Genomic DNA, 18,350 nt, shown 5'->3' with positions numbered 1-18,350 from the left:
ACTTCCAAAGTTGTGGAAAAATGGCTTAAGGACAACAGAGTCAAGGTATTGGAGTGGCCATCACAAAGCCCTGACCTCAATCTGTAGAAAATTTGTGGGCAGAACTGAAAAAGCATGTGTGAGCAAGGAGGCCTACAAACCTGACTCAGTTACACCAGCTCTGTCAGGAGGAATGGGCCAAAATTCACCCAACTTATTGTGGGAAGTTTGTGGAAGGCTACCCGAAACGTTTGACCCAAGTTAAACAGTTTAAAGGCAATGCTACCAAATAGTAATTGAGTATGTAAACTTCTGACCCACTGGGAATGTGATGAAAGAGATAAAAGCTGAATGAAATCATGCTCTCTACTAATATACAGATATTTCACATTCTTAAAATAAAGTGGTGATCCTAACTGACCTAAGACAGGGAATTTCTACTCGGATTAAATGTCAGGAATTGTGAAAAACTGAGTTTAAATGTATATGGCTAAGGTGTATGTAAACTTCTGACTTCAACTGTATGCTGAACAAAAATATAAACGCAACATGCAACAATTTAAAGTATTTTACTGAGTTACAGTTCATATAAGGAAATCAGTACGTTGAAATACTTTCATTAAGCCCTAATCTATGGATTTAACATGACTCGGAATACAGATATGCATCAGTTGGTCACAAATACCTTAAAAATAAGGTAGGGGTGTCGATCAGAAAACCAGTCAGTATCTAGTGTGACCACCATTTGTCTCATGCAGTGCGACACATCTCCTTCGCATAGAGTTGATCAGGCTGTTGATTATGGCCTGTGGAATGTTGTCCCACTCCTCTTCAATGGCTGTGCAAATTTACTGGATATTGGCGGGAACACATCGATCCAGAGCATCCAGAACATACTCAATGGGGGACATTTCTGGTGAGTATGCAGGCCATGTAAGAACTGGGACATTTTCAGGTACCAGGAAGTGTGAACAAATCCTTGCAACATGGGGCTGTGCTTTCTCATGCTGAAACATGAGGTGATGGTGGTGGATGAATGGCAACATTGGAGGCAGGTTATGGTAGAGAAATTAACATTAAATTCTCTGACAACAGCTTTGGTGGACATTCCTTTTGTCAGCATACCAATTGCTTCTTCCTCAACACTTGTGTTGTGTGACAAAACTGCACAAAGTGGCCTTTTATTGTCCACAGCACAAGTTGCAACTGTGTAGTGATTATTCAGGTGGTTGGATTATTTTAACAAAGGAGAAATGCTCACTAACAGGGATGTGAACAAATTTGTGCATAACATTTGATAGAAATAAGTTTTTGTGCATATATTTTATATCAGCTCATGAAACACCGGACCAACACTTTGGATGTTGCGTATATATTTTTATTCAGTGTAAAAAAAAAACAGCCTTTTTTGAACAAACACTTAACTCTTTTCCCTCTTACTAACTGACTTTTCTGATAGGTACTTTATTGAGGAAAAATGTACCTACTATGACTGTGATATGTGGTTTTCCAACCTAGCTGTCTTTTTACTGCAGTGGGCATAATCAGGGTCACACATTGTTTCTTGTTGGTTTTAAACAAATCTACTTTGAAACAAAAGTATACACCTCACACACATGGTTATGGGCTTAAAAAAAGAAGACCGCATACCATGTCCGATAAAGAGTTGAAATGTATCCAATTATATACTGTACATCACAGAAGACTGAAATAAAACAACATTGTTTGACATAGAAACACCAGATTTTCATATTTAAAAAAAAATAATTATGAAAAAATATGAATAACATTCCACCCTTGAGGCCACTAGGTAATTTGACTGCTGGAAAGGGGTACGATGAATGCAAGTCGCTCTGGATAAGAGTGTCTGCTAAATGCCTAATGTAAATTGGTTATGACTCTTATTTCATTTTCATGACAGTCTTCATCAATAACCATTGGTTACCCGGTTATTGTGCCATGCAGCCCTAATCACAAATATATATATACAAACGTTTTACATTGCCAGGGATCACAAACCTACACAAACAAATGAATCATAATGACTTGCTGTCTGGCAATCTAGCTAGGTGTCCACTAGATTCTACAGCCACAAATATTAGTATTTTTTAAAATTTTTGTCTTAATTTAAGGTAGGGGTTATGCATACGGTTAGCCGTGTGGTAAAGGTTAGGGTTAAGTCATATTTTAATTAAGAGAAATTGTATACATGGCGGAGGTCAGGACTTTGTAGCTGTGGTAACTAGTGACGGTCCTGCGCGAACCTTGGCACGAACGTCTCATGAGAAGTCTCGCGCTGTTCAGGCGGTCGCTGTTTAATGGCCGCCCTCTTACTCGAAGCAATGTCTGAAACGGGGAATAACACAAGGAACCCATCGGAGTGTGATAGCTGACCGGGAATTAACAAACATACTGTGCCATTCCCTCTCCTAAACGGGTTCCGAACGGATGGGCAGTGTGGGGGGGATTGCCAAGCGACGTAAGATACGCTAGCGGGAGAGGAGAGAGCTGCTAGCTAGCTAGTCAACACAGTTGTCACTGCCGGTGGGGCAAGCCCGGAGCAACCCTGACAAGAGTGGGGTTGAAGAGGGTGGGAACGCAGACTCTGTTGGACTGGAACGTGTGACTCTTGGCACCAGATGCTAACATGAGTGGACCTGGGCAGGATAGCGAGCCAGAGGCAAAAGTCCTCCTCATCAAGCGGCTATACAGGTGAGTTAAATGCCTTTTGCTGGGAAACATTACATTGGCTAGTTTTTTAATTTGTTTTTAATGTAATTATTTTTTTGTTTTGTTGTACATTAGCTAGCTAACAGTAGTGAAATAAATGGATAGCTAACCTTAGCTAGTTTGCTAACTAGCTAGCCATCTATTCAACTTGCTAGTTAGCTAACTATCCAGTCACCTGTCTGTCTGTGACTTGAATCAGCTAACGTTAGCTAGTTAACTGTCCTTCGTCGAAGGACAATGACATTTTTGCGAAGTAGTCGGACATTTTCGATAATGTGTTTTAAATAACCAGATGTAGCACAGTGGGAACTTATGGAGCGGATAGCTAATTAGCTATCCAACGTTAGCTTCTAAACAACTGAACAGTAACAGTACAGTAACAAGTTACTGTGCTATTAGCTAGCTAACTTATTCCTGTGCCAACTTGCTCTCTTAATAACGTTATTTGGTTAACTAGTTGTGATAGTTTCAGCTGTCAGTATTGTCACAGTACTAGTTACCTGATAGGCCTACCTTGTTTGCTAGTTAGCTACCTAGCGAGTTAGTTATTTAACAGCTACGATAACTAGAAGCGTCTTGCAGAACATCACCACATGAATAATGTCGACTGGCTACTTTTAACATGCATAACTAGGCCTAGTTAGGGAGAAACACCATATTTCACAAGCCTCTTTAGATTTACCTACCTAGTTAGGTAGCTGTAATGTCAACCATTATCTCAGTCTGAGACATGACATTTGATAGTTTCCAGTTATAGCTAGCTAGCTAACATTAGCTCCCTACATTGATAAGAATGAGTTTGCTCATTCCTCAAATGGCCATTACCAGTGATTCACATGGCATAATAACTGTATCTTGCGTGCTCAGGGCAGTGGTTGAGTCGGTACACAAGCTGGATGTCATCATTGGCAGCAAGTCATCGTACAGGGAGGTCTTCAAACCTGAAAACATCAGCCTTCGCAACAAGTAAGCATTTTACTCTACTCCAACCTTTGCCCTAAACACTAAGGAAAAGGCAAAGCACTAACCCCAACCTCATCTGTCTTCTGTGCCCAGGTTGAGGGAGCTGTGTGTGAAGCTGATGTTTCTCCACCCTGTGGACTATGGTCGCAAGGCTGAGGAGCTTCTGTGGAGGAAGGTCTACTACGAGGTCATCCAGGTCATCAAGACCAACAAGAAGGTACAGCATTTAAGGGTGTTTTCCCATCTAGTCCTCTTTAAAATAACCAGTCCCTGTCCTCTTTAAAGTGAACTTTGTGGTAAAAAATAAGCTATAGAACTATGTTCTCTTTGTATTCAAACTTCCCTTGCCTTTGAATGAGGACTCGACTCTTTTGCCAGTTCACTTTATCCATGTTGTGGTCCAAGTCCTCTCTGCATTCAGATTGCTATATTTAGAAAGGAATCAAGATATATTTTTTCCAACATTCACTCAATGCACTCTCGAACAAGCCATTTCCATTCCTCAATCAGATTTGCCACCAATGCTCCTTATAGGACATATTACTGTGCTCTATACTCCTCTGTAAACTGGTCATCTCTGTATACCTGTCGCAAGACCCACTGGTTGATGCTTATTTATAAAACCCTCACTCCCCCCTATCTGAGATATCTACTGCAGTCCTCATCCTCCACATACAACACCCATTCTGCCAGTCACATTCTGTTAAAGGTCCCCAAAGTGCACACATCCCTGGGTCGCTCCTCTTTTCAGTTCGCTGCAGCTAGTGACTGGACCGAGCTGCAAAAAACACTCAAACTGGATAGTTTTATCTCCATCTCATCATTCAAAGACTCAATCATGGACACTCTTACTTACCGTAATTTCCGGACTATAAGCCGCTACTTTTTTCCCACGCTTTGAACCTCGCGGTTTATACAATGACGCGGCTAATTTATGTATTTTTCCCGCTTTCACAAGACTCATGCTGCCAAAAAACTGAGCACTGTCACATAATGTGACGTAAATCAAGCACGCTCAAACTTCCCATCATTCTGATTACGGTAGTCATTTTGTCACCCTCATCATGGCAAAAACACGGAGAAATGCATATGATGCAGCTTTCAAGTTGAAGGCGATCGATCTGGTTGTTGGAAAAGGAAATAGAGCTGCTGCACGGGAGCTTGGCCTTAATGAGTCGATAAGACGTTGGAAACAGCAGCGTGAGGAACTGACTCAGTGCAAAAAGACAACAAAAGCTTTCAGAGGGAAGAAAAGCAGATGGCCCAAAGTATTTGCAGCCACTCAACATCAGTGTAAATCATGCATTTAAGGTGGCACTCCGTGTTCAGTGGGAGGCTTGGATGACAAGTGGGGAGAAATGCTTCACTAAAACGGGCCGCATGCGAAGTGCAACTTATGGTCAAGTCTGCCAGTGGGTCCTGACAGCGTGGAGCATTGTCAAAAAATCCACTATCATCAACGGGTTTCGAAAGGCTGGACTGCTGTGTGTTGAGGAGGGCAGCATGAGCTCAGCGGGGAATTGGCCTCTGGATGAAAGTGACGAGAGCGACAATGAAAACGATCCAACATCGGATGAAGCAATTCTGAGGCTATTCAACTCCGACACCGAAGGAGATGGTTTCAGTGCACAGGAGGAGGAAGACCAATTACTTTCTTGGTAGGCTACTGTTTACTGCAATTTTTTTTATTTTTGTTACAAGCCGTGTTTCATTAAAGCCTATTTATTTTTTGTAACAAGCCGTGTTTCGTTTAAAGGCTGTGTAAAGTTCATTTGTTTCAATGTACCGGTAGGCACCTGCGGCTTATAGACGTGTGGCTTATTTATGTACAAAATACGTATTTTTTTATATAATTCAGTGGGTGCGGCTTATATTCAGGTACGCTTAATAGTCCAGAAATTACGATACATTTGTGGCTGCTTTGAGGGATGTGTGGTGTTGCTACTATACTGTGTTGTCATGTGTTGCTACCATGCTATGTGGTTGTCTTAGTTCTCTCTTTATGTAGTGTTGTGATGTGTGTGTGTGTGTGTTCTATATTTTTAATGCCAGTCCCTGTCCACGCAGGAGGCCTTTTGGTAGGCTGTCATTGTAAATAAGAATTTTGTTTTTAACTGACTTGCCTAGTTGTTTAAAAAATGTAGATATGAATGAATAACTGCGGATTAAATAATGCTGTAATTGAAAATTGTACACCCAATGTAGGCTGCCGCCCCTTTAAGAGCTAGAATAGATTTGGACCTTATGTTGTGATTCTCACCAAATATGTTGTCTTCTCACACTTCAAACCCCACAATCAAATAGTGTATGAAACTCTCTTATAGATCACATATTGCAAACAAATAATCTGAACTAAAAACTCCACATTTTGGAATGTCTGTGCGTTCTTGACAATCGCTAATCAATATCCAAAAACAGCAAATTTTTCCGCGAACATGCACATAATCTTCTCACTTGTGGCACCAATGTGATGGGTTACGGCAGTGTTGCAGTAGTGTTTGTAATCACAAGCAAACCTGGGGAGCATTGCCCTAAAAAATGGAACCGGAGCACGGAATTCAAGTGAACCGAACTCCGACCTCTGGAGACGGTCTCAGTTCGCTTCGGGTGCTCTTTTAAGGGGTCTGAGTTCCCTTTTGTAGTGTTAACACGGCAGAAAAAAATTATGCAAACCGCACTGAGTTCTCAAAAATGTGCTAAAAGGGACCATGTGGGAAAACACCCTAAGTTATTGGGGAAATTTTATGACTCTGGCCAATAGTGCTTCTACACCTGAATTACTTGCTGTTTGTGGTTTTAGGCTGGGTTTCTGTACAGCACTTTGTGACATCAGCTGATGTAAGAAGGGCTTTATAAATACATTTGATTGATACAGTGACTGCTGAGCTTTCAGACATGCCCACTTTATCTTTCCTCATGCCCCACACACAACCCTTTTTTATTTCTAATCTCTTCTTATTACCTGGCCCCGTCTTATATCTCCATGTCTTCTGCAGCACATCCACAGTCGCAGTGCCCTGGAATGCGCCTACAGGACTCACCTGATAGCCGGCGTGGGCTTCTTCCAGCACCTGCTGCTCTACATCCAGTCCCACTACCAGCTGGAAATGCAGGACTGCATCGACTGGACCCATGTCACCGACCCCCTCATCGGTGAGACACACACACACACTCTCAGGTCAGCAGTATCTGTGATTGACAGTGTATAAATGATTGTATTTGTTATTGTAGGTCGAAAGAAGCCGGTATCAGCCACCCTTAAGGAGATGGAGTGGGCCACAATGGCCTGCCATCGCTGCCTGGTGTACCTGGGAGATCTAGGTAATACAAACTTAATCTTTCTCACCAAAGATATTTGAGACAACCTTATTTGTATGACCATGGAATTGCATTCCCCAAATCCAAATCACACTGATTTGAATGTACAGGAGAGGTTTACAGGAGGTTGTTTGAATGTTTTCTGCAGCCCGTTACCAGAACGAATTGGCTGGGGTGGAGGCTGAGGAGCTGGCAGAGCGGTTCTACCACCAGGCCCTGTCTGTCACTCCGCACGTAGGTGAGTTGACAAGGTGTTACCGCCCCTCCCTTTCACAGCACATTAACCTCAGTTTTTTACACTAACCGGTTTACTCACACCACACCACCATCTACAAATGAATCACTCTTGTTATATTGCCCACATAGTGATGAACTCACACAGCACTTATTGATTTGAGCTTTATTATATGACTGGTCAAAGCTTTACACAGCTCATAGTGATCTAGCGGAACTATTAGGGGGCCATTTGGGCCAGGAAGGGGGCATTCAGTAACTGTTAGCGGGCCAGGAGAGGGCATTCAGTCTCAAGAAATCACTGATCCACATTTGAAACGTTCTGTCTTTTTGAGAGGGCTTCGTCAGTCGAACTGAAAGTCAACATTAAATGGCCACTGCTAAAGGAAAGCGATGTCTTTAGTGTGCCATGATACTGACAAGTGTTTGATGTTTTGTTTTCAGGAATGCCTTTCAATCAGTTAGGTACACTGGCGGGGAGTAAATTCTACAACGTGGAGGCCACCTATTACTACCTACGCTGGTGAGAGGAGACTTCAACACGTCTAGATTTACTGCAGCACATCCACAGTCTATCTATGACTGGTCTGTAGACTATGCTCTAGCTGTGCTATTGTTCTCTACCTCAGTGGGGCAATGTAGTCACACTGCTGGGGAGAAATATCTTCATTGCAACATTTCATATTTGGATCACATTCAGTAGGCTTTAAATAGGAGACATGTTTTGAAATGGAAGAGGTTCTGAAACCAGTCTGTTAGGAGAAGGCTGCCAACTTCAGAGCCAGAACACGTAAAAAAAGACTCACAACCAAGTGGTACCGGGACGATATCAGTATTGCAATCTCGTTAGTAGTGGAAAGGATACAAAACACGAAGCGGATTTGAACTTCTTTAGGAAAACAGCCCGGATGTTGGAAAGAAACATTGTTGTCATCCAGTCACAATTATTTTCCAAGCTATAGCACACAATATTTTACATACAGCAGGTTTTTAAAGGACCACAGAGTTGGGTCTGCTTCGTGTTTTCATTGCCATGAGAAAAAATATTGCGATACTGGTATCGTCACACCCCTACCACAAAGTACTGACCATGGTTTTCTCCTCTATGTTCCTGTGTTTGAACAGTATACAGTCGGAGACTCCCTTCGAAGGGGCCTATGGGAATTTGAAGCGTCTGTTTGATAAAGCAGCTAAGATGTACCACCAGGTGAAGAAACAGGAGATGAAGAAGCTGTCTCCCTCACGGCAAAGGTCAGTCTGGTTTCCTCACACCACAGCCCTGAAATGACAAATCACTAAGTCAGCATTGAACATGAATTGAGATGGTCCTCTTAGAGATCCTTACTGTTTCCTCAACGGTTTTCTCTCCAGATCCAAGGACATCAAGCAACTTCTAGTGAGCTTCATGTACCTGCAGAGTCTACTGCAGCCCAAGAACAGGTTAGGACATTCACCATTTAGGCCCTAGTCATTTATCTCAATAGGAACCTCAACATTTGGTCCACATATGACACAGCTATCTGATGATGATAATAACAATTGATTGAATTTTTATAACCCCCTTTGTTCAGTTTCAAAGGGCTTTCTATTGTCTGTTGGGTACCGTGTTTGTAATGTCTTACCATTTATCTCTTCCTCCCTGTGAGTAGTCTGCTGGAGACAGAGTTGACCTCTCTGTGTCAGTCGGTGCTGGAGGATTTTAACTTGGTGCTGTTTTACCTGCCCTCGCCGCCACACGGCCACGAGGCCACTTCCCCCAGCGAGGAGGAGCATGAGGAGCACGAATCGCCCTGCGCCCTGCTCCCCGACGCCCTCGTCTTCAAGATGGTGGTCACCTGCCTCATGGTGGTGCACAGCTTGAAGCGGGGAGGTCAGTAAGAATATAGATGTCATATATTTTTTTGCGAATCGCTTTTCAAACATTACGCTCAAAGGATGTTGTCAGTAGGCATGCGAGGATAATGACATACTGCAAGGGAGAAATAAGGGGATATGGTGTTTTGTTGTATTGCAAAGTTGACATGTTGACTTGTTTGTGTAGGGTCAAAGCAGTACAGTGCGTCAATAGCCTTCACGCTGGCCCTCTTCTCCCACCTGGTGAACCATGTCAACATCCGCCTGCAGGCTGAGCTGGAGGAGGGGGAGAGCCAGGTGCCCCCGCTGCAGAACGACAACACAGGTGAGAACTACTCCCAGCTTTACCTCATGATGCCTAGACACTACTCATGTTCTCATTTAATTCTCTGAAAAACGTATGGAACAATAATGACATTTGTTTGTTCCTAGACGACTCTGAGTTGAGAGACCCGTCTGACCCGTTGACCTCGGAAGAGAGGCCCCTGCAGAATGGCTCCCTAGACCATGAGGAGGACGAGGTGGGTCACCGGAGCACCGTGGCCCAGAAAGCAGGTTTCGGTGAGCGGAAGGCAGAGGAGGAGAAACAGAAGCAAAAGAAGTACGCCCGCCTCTCCATGATGCGCCGCCGCCGCTGCGCCACCCGCAAAGAAGACGAGAGCGACCTGAGCGAGGGTTTCGAGAGCGACGAAGAGGAGGAGGAGGAAGAAGAACAGAGGGGCTGCGCCGACTCCGGGGACGGCGCCTCGGGACCCTCACTCACCCCCTCCACGCTGGGAAAGGAGAGCAAGAGCAGGAGGGAGCACCCGACAGAGGGGACCTGGGAGAGCGCCTCGGAGGAAGACGAGGAGGGGAGCACGGCCTTCGACGTGGAGACTGACTCGGACATGAACAGCCAGGAGTCCCGCTCCGACTTGGAGGATATAGAGGACTCGGAAACCCCGGAGAACTTGGACACACCTCCTCGGGGGGAGGTGCAGCCTGAAGACGATGATGATGATGAGGAGGAGGAGGAGCAAGCCGATCCCAGGGAGGACGGAGATGGGGACACCCCTCCGGCCACCAACGGCCCACTCCTGCCCAGCGACCCCAGTATCAGCAGTAACCTCCAGGCCATGTCATCCCAGCTGTTCCAGGCCAAGCGCTGCTTCCGCCTGGCGCCCACCTTCAGCAACGTGCTGCTGAGGTCCCACAGCTCCGCCACCAACTCCACACCCAACCCCACTGATCAAGACGCCTCCTCCACCACCCCCTCCCAGGAGACCCCTCCTCCCCCGGGGGACTTACCCTGCGACGCTGGCCCCGGCACTGCCAACGGAACCAACGACAATGGTCAGTAACCTGCCCACACACATTGACGCTGTGTTGATTACTATGTGGTTTTTGTATTGTGCAGGATATGATGAGTTTAAAGATTTAACTTTAATATACCAATATAATTATGTACTTCTAGTCTCTTTTTAGTCTTTCCCAATGACTCCATTGAGTAACAGCACATTGCTAAAATATGCCCTTTTCTAACAGTACATCTGAGGTACCCCCTAAGAAAACTAGGGTGTAGATTAAACACATGTTTATTTCTTTTTGTCCATTCCCTGTAGAGGTGGATTCCGATTCAGAGTGTAGCGTGCACAGCAACCAATCAGTACACAGCGAGAAGACCCTGTCGGAGAGACTGGAGATTCTGACCAATCAGGGGCTCATCCAGGTGGTCAAGGTTTTTGTGGATTGGCTGAGAACCAACACTGACATTATCCTCATGTGTGCACAGGTAAAGGGGGTGGATTTTTCACTGACCTAGAAGCACTTACAAACAGTATGCATTGACAAATCTAATTTGCATCAAATTGGTCAAATACAAGTCAGTCTTTGTATCAGCTGACTTAGGGCAAGGGTTTATACTCTTCATTGTTGGTGTTTGTTTCACTGTCCGTCTTCCGCTCAGTGTAATTCAGTTACTCTGTCTGTAGAGTTCTCAGAGCCTATGGAACAGACTGTCTGTGCTACTCAATCTGCTGCCTGACGGGAGCAAGATGCTGGAAGCAGGCGAGTTACTAAAATCACCTGTCCTTTTTATGGGTTGTTAATCTGCGTTTACATTTTTAATTTTTAATTTAACCTTTATTTAACTAGGCAAGTTGGTTAAGAACAAATTCTTATTTACAATGACTGCCAAACCCTAACGACGCTTGGTCAATTGTGCGCCGCCCTATGGGACTCCCAATCACGGCTGGGTGTGATACAGCCTGGATTTGAACCAGGGTCTGTAGTGACGCCTCTACTGAGATGCAGTGTCTTACCGTTGTGGAGGCTTGAGTTGGCCAAATTCTTCTCTCCCCCTCTCACATTATATTTCTCGTTCCATCTGTTCTCTCTTTTCCTCTCCTTTGGTTATTTTAACCCATGTTCTCATAGATGAAATTCCAAATGTGTGTCTCATTCTGTAGAGCACGTGACTAGAAGTCACGTCTTAATCTCGCTCTCTGTCTTGCTTTCTCTTTGTGTGTATTTTAGAGCTGGGTCTGAACACTGAGGTGACGGAGCTGCTGAGTGAGTGTGAGCAGCCTGGCCTGGTCCAGACCCTGCTGCTGCCTGAGGACCTGGCCCTGCGACACCTACCTGCCCTCAACCTGGCCCACCGCCACCTCGACTACACCCGCCCCAGACCTTCCCTCAGCCCCGTACAGGAGGTACACACACCTAGCTTCCCTTAGACACCCTCCCTCACACCCTCACTGTTTTTCTGCCCTCTCTCTACTATACTATCTCACTCGCTCTCTTTCGCTCTCTTTCTCTCCCCGTCTCAGTGTGTGGTGCGCGTGTGCTGCATCCGCAGCTTTGGCCACTTCCTCACCAATCTCCAATGCAACGTACTGCACTTCAACCCGGAGGCGGGCATCTTCACCAGCATCAGCCAATCAGAGCAGGACAACCTGGTGCAGCAGGCCAAGGCCCAGTTCCGCATGGTGAGCGGCAGTTGAATGAACCAATGAGACCAAAGCAGCAGCGGTCACTCTAGTTTTTGTGTCACTTGTGCAGCTCAAATAACTGCAAAGTATTATCTATTTCAACACTGTTTGTGAGTCCAGGCAGAGGAGGAGGCTCGACGAAACCGCCTGATGAGAGACATGGCTCAGCTCCGCCTACAGGTCTGTCTTCTGGAACGTTCCATTCTATCATAAATCAAACACTGTCAATCTAGCTATCCGACACTATACTGAGTGTACAACACATTAGGAACATTCCATTTCCATGACGTACTGTAGACTGACCAGGTGAATCCTGGTGAAAGCTATGATCCTTTATTGATGTCACTTGTTAAATCCACTTCAATCAGTGTAGATGAAGGGGAGGAGACCAGTTAAAGAAGGATTTTTAAGCCTTCAGAGGGTGAATGGGCAAGATATATATATATATATTATATAATATTTAAGTGCCTTTGAACGGGGTATGGTAAGTGGCAGGCGCACCGGTTTATGTCAAGAACTGCAACACTGCTTGGTTTTTCACTCAGCAGTTTCCTGTGTGTATCAACAATGGTCCACCAGCCAACTTGACACAACTGTGGGAAGCATTGGAGTCAACATGGGCTAGCATCCCTGTAGAACACTTTTGACACCTTATAGAGTCGACGCCCTGACGAATTGAGGCTATTCTGAGTGCAAAAGGGGGGGGGGGTGCAACTCAATATTAGGAAGGTTTTCCTAATGTTTGGTATACTAAGTGTATATGTCTTAATTTACTTTCGCACCCAAAACCTTGAAGTGAAATTCATTAGATTTCAGCCGATGATAGTTAAGGTGATGCCATTGAAGTATATTACTTAATGTTGAATGTACATGTTCAGGGCCTCCCGGGTGGCGCAGTGGTTAAGGGCTGTGCCACCAGAGACTCTGGGTTCGCATCCAGGCTCTGTCGTAACCGGCCGCGACCGGGAGGTCCGTGGGGCGACGCACAATTGGCATAGCGTCGTCCGGGTTATGGCCGGTAGGGATATCCTTGTCTCAACGCGCACCAGCGACTCCTGTGGCGGGCCGGGCGCAGTGCACGCTAACCAAGGTTGCCACGTGCACAGTGTTTCCTCCGACACATTGGTGCGGCTGGCTTCCGGGTTGGATGCGCGCTGTGTTAAGAAGCAGTGCGGCTTGGTTAGGTTGTGTATCGGAGGACGCATGACTTTCAACCTTCATCTCTCCCGAGCCCGTACGGGAGTTGTAGCGACGAGACAAAATAGGAGCTAACAACAATTGGATACCACGAAATTGGGGAGAAAAAAGGGGGTAAAATTTAAAAGGGGGAAAAAAGAATGTACATGTTCAGTGCCCTCCGTAATTATTGTGAAGGTGAAGCATTTTTTCTTTTGGCTCTATACTCCAAGAGTTTGGATTTGAAATAAAACAATGACTGGGGCTTTAATTTGAGGGTATTTTCATCCATATCGGATTAACCATTTTAGAAATGACAGCACTTTTTGCACAAAGTCCCCCATTTTAGGGGGCAAAAGTTTGGGACAAATTCACTTGTGTATTATAGTAGTAAAAAGTTCATAGATTTGATTTAAAGTCCAAATGTTTGGGTTATAGAGGCAAAAGAAGATGAAATACTTCACTGTCCCAATAATTACGGAGGGCACTGTATTATCCCCTCAACATCCCATCAAAATAAGCAGTTTGTCATGTGTCTGCCCTGCAGTTGGAGGTGTCTCAGCTAGAGGGCAGCCTGCAGCAGCCCAAGACCCAGTCCTCCATGTCTCCGTACCTGGTACCCGACTCTGCCGCCCTGTGCCAGCACCTCAACCTCCTCAGACATCTGGCTGGCAGTGGCTGCTTCATCATCATCATCCCCCGCACAGGTGAGCACAGCCCCATGCCCTGCCTGGGTGAATAAACCCAGTGTTGGACTGCATGGCTGTGGATAAGTGTTTGAGTGCAGTCATTATTTAGAGGTTTCTCCAGAATTACATGGAGATAAAATGGTGATTAAATATGATTTCTATATTGCCGGGTTATTGAACTATATGGGGTCCAGATTTGAAAATGGTTATTTACAGGGGGCCAGATATTTTATACATGGGATTATTCTTATAAAGCACATTTAGTCAAATTAAATGTCGCTAAAAGTTCATTTTAAGTGCTTTAGGATGAGCCTAATTCAGTGGATGAAATTGTTTAAATAATGGAACACATTTGCACTTATAACACAGTTGACCTGCATCACATTCATTTCTACTTTCCTGTCCGTTTTAGAGACAACTTCATCTTTTGTTTTTGTTTACTCATAGGAAACCTTTTATGCTTGGCATATCTCAGTTGACCAGCATCATATTCTGTTCTATTTTCTATTTCTTTTTCATTTCGTTCTTTTCTGTTTAACTTGGAAACCTTTTTATTCATGTCATATCTGTCGACTAACTTTTATTGCGGGGAGGTCTCTTTCCCCCTGCATCAGTAGAGAATGGGTCCCTATAACAAACCGCACCACCTCTGTGGGGACTTAAACTCCTCAAATCTTGTTGCAAAGTTAGCTTTCAGTGTATCTAAAAACTCGGCCATCACGGGAGTGATCTGTACTGATGACTGAATATAGTTGTGCAGGGAAATCAAAGAGAGAAAAAAATGTATTGACTTTTTTTCAATCATGTCAACTGTTTTATCCCTCCCACTCCCAAATTAAATCCATTCAATTGATTGAAGATGAAAAACAAACATCTGATACGGACTGTTCATCAAGCATATGTGTTGGTTTTCTTGTGGCGTCAATCACGGAGAAAAGCAACTATCTCCTCCCTAAGCTAACACAGGCTGCTCTCTTGAGAGCATTATTACCCTTGCTTAGCCACCGAGCATCATTATGTAAAAGTAGATCATGATGCTCAGCAGACCACGAAAACAAGCGATTTTGCAGGCTAGATGTTGATTGGATAAAGTTGATGTCTGTGGTGTTAACTCACTGCTGAGTTAAGCGAAAAGCATGCACTAGTGTATCAGGCAGTGTAGTGATCTCATCTGCTGGGAAGAGCCGATAGGCGAGCTCTGATTGGCTAACTGGTATGTTGGGTGATTATTATTTGACAGCACTTAATGGGTGGGACTACAGGGAAACAGATTCTCCCATTGGATAATATTGAACAAGGGCTCATTTTGGCTCTAAACATCAGATTTTTTTGCAGGATAAAAGAAATCTGAATTGATCAGAAGGCCTTTCTAAATTGATAAACGGGCCAGATCTGTCTTGCTGGCAGCCAGTTGAATAGCCCTGCTATATTGTTTCGACATTGGCTATTTGCTGGCTATGTTTTGTAAGTTACCGAGGGGACGACTGAAGCTGAGTTTGTCTTTCTAGTTAGAGTATGAAATTAATAGATACCAAAGTTAAAACATGATGGTTGACTGTTATCTGCCTCAGTGATTGATGGCCTTGACCACCTGAAGAAGGAGAATGCCGGAGCGAGGGACGGTATCCGCTTCCTGGAGTCTGAGTTCCGTAAAGGCAACAGGTCTGTCTCAACCCTCAAGTGTGACGTATGGTAATATAGTGGGCCACATTTAATATATGACAACCACAATCTGCCAACCCATCACATTAAAAGGGATATGTAGAGTCGACAGTTCTCTGAATGAAAAGATGAAGGCCGATTTTCAATGTGCTTAGCCTTTATCCGGTGTGAAACGCTAGAGCCAATGATACACAGGTCCTTTTATATTAATGTATCTCTCACGTAACCAATTTTCAAATGAGCTGGCTGTTGTCCTTACTACTTCAGATCTTAACAAAACAATGTTTATAACCATAACCCACTCTTAATCTGTGATCCAGTAAACTAAGAATAGGCTGCGACCCATATGGACAAAGACACTTGATGTTGTAAACCCCTCTTCTGTCCCCCTCTACCTCAGGTACATACGTTGCCAGAAGGAGTCGGGGAGGAGTTTTGAGAGGGACAAACTGAAACGCCAGGACATTGAAGCCTGGTGAGCCTCCATTAGTCTTTCTGCAGTCTCTTCATATTCCCACCTCTCAATACTTAGCATTATTATACAAATGCTTCAAAAGTGGTAAAAGATTTATGAAAGCTATCTACCAGTGGTAAAACACCTTCCCAGTGTTAACTGTTTCCTTATGTGTCCTGATTTCTAGGCATCTATACAAGACTGTGGACAGCTGTCGTCAGCTGACCGTCTCCCAGAGCAACGGAGACGAAGACACGGCTGGTATGGTCACTATTCTCACCGGTCACTCAGTGGAGGAGCTGTGTACCCGCTCTGCACCCATGAAGGTATACACATCACAAATACCATCACTCACTCAGTTCTTTAGGCTCTTCAGCAACCACTGTTGGTATGGACAGCTGGTCTGACTACCGTGTATCCCTTGGGTTGTACAGTATTGCTATTAATATTGCCCGTGTATCCCTTGGGTTGTACATTACTGCTATTAATATTTCCCTGTTACAAAATACTGCCATTTTACCATGGTGTAGATCTTTGTGGAGAACCAGAGTTATTTCTAAGAGAAGTTTGGCATGTTCAACCTCCCCCATTCATCCTTCCATGATATTTTACCATACGTTGTATGTTCATTGGTGTTAGAAGAGTTGACGTCTTACCCTCCATTGTCTGTGTCTCCTTGGAAACAGTCGGCCATCCAGGCAGTGGCGACAGCAGGCATGGAGCTGAAGAACATTGTGGAGTTCTACCGTCAGTGGAAGGAGATTGGCTGAGAGCGTTGAGCGGGCGAGGTCGGCATGGCGGACAGCTGATCACACACTCACTCCCTCTCTCTCTCCCACTCTGTTGCTCTGTCTGTATCTGCGTCTCCAAGGAAAATCAACTCTAGGAAAGGAAGTGAGGGGGGGGTGAGAGAGAGAGAGAGGGTGGAAAAGTAAAGCAGTTGAAGGAAAGAAAAAGCGAGACACATGGGCAAAGGGGGCAATAAGAAACAGCAGAAGACCCCCAAACATAAAGAAGCGATCCCAGAGGTTGGTGAGAATTAAGTGGGGATGCTACGCACATAAAGTGCCCCTGGTTCACATCATAACCAGGCATATACTGTTCATTATAGAAACGAGTACATTACATGTCGAGAGAGAACCACTCATACACATTCATGCTCAGTTAAATCCATTGGTTTAGACATATAGAGCAGTGTTTCCCGTTTCCTCCTTTCCCTCTGTGTTGTGAAGGTCGGACTATGTCAGCCCTATGGCTAGCTGGGTCTGGTCTGGTAAGGCAGGGGGGTGTGGGGTAAATCCCAGAAAGAGAACACATCTCTAGCGTGCCAAGCGTTGAGGCTATCGACACCGGAGTCTTGTAGCTCATAGGGTTCAGGTCAATGGACATACACTTCTCCAGGATTGTTTTCTTTCCTATCAGTTTTTTTGCGGTGTACTTTTTGTGTCCCGTGACTAATGTATTGTGTTATCTGTGTAGGATGAGGAGGAATAATGACAGGTTGTGCCCTGCTATTGTTTTAATTTGGATTTTATTTTTGTACCCAAATATACTTTATTTTGCGTTTTTGTAAGATGTGCTGAATACACACAGGAATGAAATGCAGGGGGAGGGATGGGGTTGTCTTGTATAGTTTTCCTAAACCAGTCTGCTAATCCTTCTGTTCTCAAAGAAATAGTCCTGACTTTTGTGTCATGGTGCCGTTTTAGGAAGAGGTAGACTCGGGTGGGTCAGCTTTGTGTTGTTGTTAGATATTATGGAGTCCGGGGCCTGCGGCTGTCCCAATATGGCGGTACAAGGTGTTTGTGTTTTTACCCTTGTGAACTCCATATATATCCCATCTACCATCATCACTAACTGTCCCATCATGCACAGTGCAAAGGAACTCTGTATATGTGTGTGGCCACGCATTGAACAATAAAATGAACTCATTTTAAAATGTATTTTCTTATTTTCACTCTCTTGCAGAAACCATTTACAGTGGCAACTTTTTCAGAGCTTTACACAATTCATGACAATGCACAGGACTCTGAATTGGGAAAGCAAACTATTTGAACTGAACATACTCATGACTGCACACTAATGACAATAATAGCCATTGTTTCTGTAAGTTGAAGAACTAATCCAGAGATGACGACTGACCAACATTAAAATGAAATGGTGTGTATCAAATAGTCCGGGTAGCCATTTGATTAGCTGTTCAGAAGACTTATAGTTTGGGGGTAGAAGCTATTGAGAAGCCTTTTGGACCTATCCTTTACCGCTCTGGTACTGCTTGCTGTTTGGAACACATTTAATGTTTTTCAATTTATAAGTTTGTTT

At 44.4% G+C, this 18,350-nt stretch overlaps 1 protein-coding gene across 1 annotated transcript; it reads left to right on the top strand.

Moving 5' to 3' along the window:
* The first annotated feature begins 2,262 nt into the window (after positions 1–2,262).
* LOC139392650 (nonsense-mediated mRNA decay factor SMG5-like) lies at positions 2,263–18,195 on the top strand. Its single transcript, XM_071140785.1, has 22 exons — positions 2,263–2,691; positions 3,577–3,675; positions 3,766–3,889; positions 6,669–6,825; positions 6,904–6,993; positions 7,139–7,228; positions 7,669–7,747; positions 8,350–8,475; positions 8,596–8,664; positions 8,874–9,094; positions 9,266–9,403; positions 9,511–10,410; positions 10,680–10,849; positions 11,049–11,124; positions 11,593–11,768; positions 11,886–12,044; positions 12,168–12,227; positions 13,771–13,930; positions 15,484–15,574; positions 15,975–16,049; positions 16,216–16,354; positions 16,715–18,195. The coding sequence occupies exons 1-22, from the start codon at positions 2,627–2,629 to the stop codon at positions 16,796–16,798; spliced, it is 3,348 nt and encodes a 1,115-aa protein (XP_070996886.1). The 5' UTR covers positions 2,263–2,626; the 3' UTR covers positions 16,799–18,195.
* Positions 18,196–18,350: the final 155 nt, after the last annotated feature.

Source organism: Oncorhynchus clarkii, chromosome 3 (assembly GCF_045791955.1).
Source record: "Oncorhynchus clarkii lewisi isolate Uvic-CL-2024 chromosome 3, UVic_Ocla_1.0, whole genome shotgun sequence".
Lineage (NCBI taxonomy): Eukaryota > Metazoa > Chordata > Actinopteri > Salmoniformes > Salmonidae > Oncorhynchus > Oncorhynchus clarkii.
Note: the sequence above shows the minus strand (reverse complement) of the source record. Positions and strands in the feature narration are given on the sequence as shown.

Excerpts from the sequence above, each read along its gene's own strand:
- LOC139392650 (XM_071140785.1), top strand. The coding sequence starts at position 2,627 with ATGAGTGGACCTGGGCAGGATAGCGAGCCAGAGGCAAAAGTCCTCCTC. Across the intron at positions 9,095-9,265 it reads GCACAGCTTGAAGCGGGGAG|GGTCAAAGCAGTACAGTGCG; the intron begins GTCAGTAAGAAT and ends TTGTTTGTGTAG. Across the intron at positions 16,050-16,215 it reads CGCCAGGACATTGAAGCCTG|GCATCTATACAAGACTGTGG; the intron begins GTGAGCCTCCAT and ends CCTGATTTCTAG.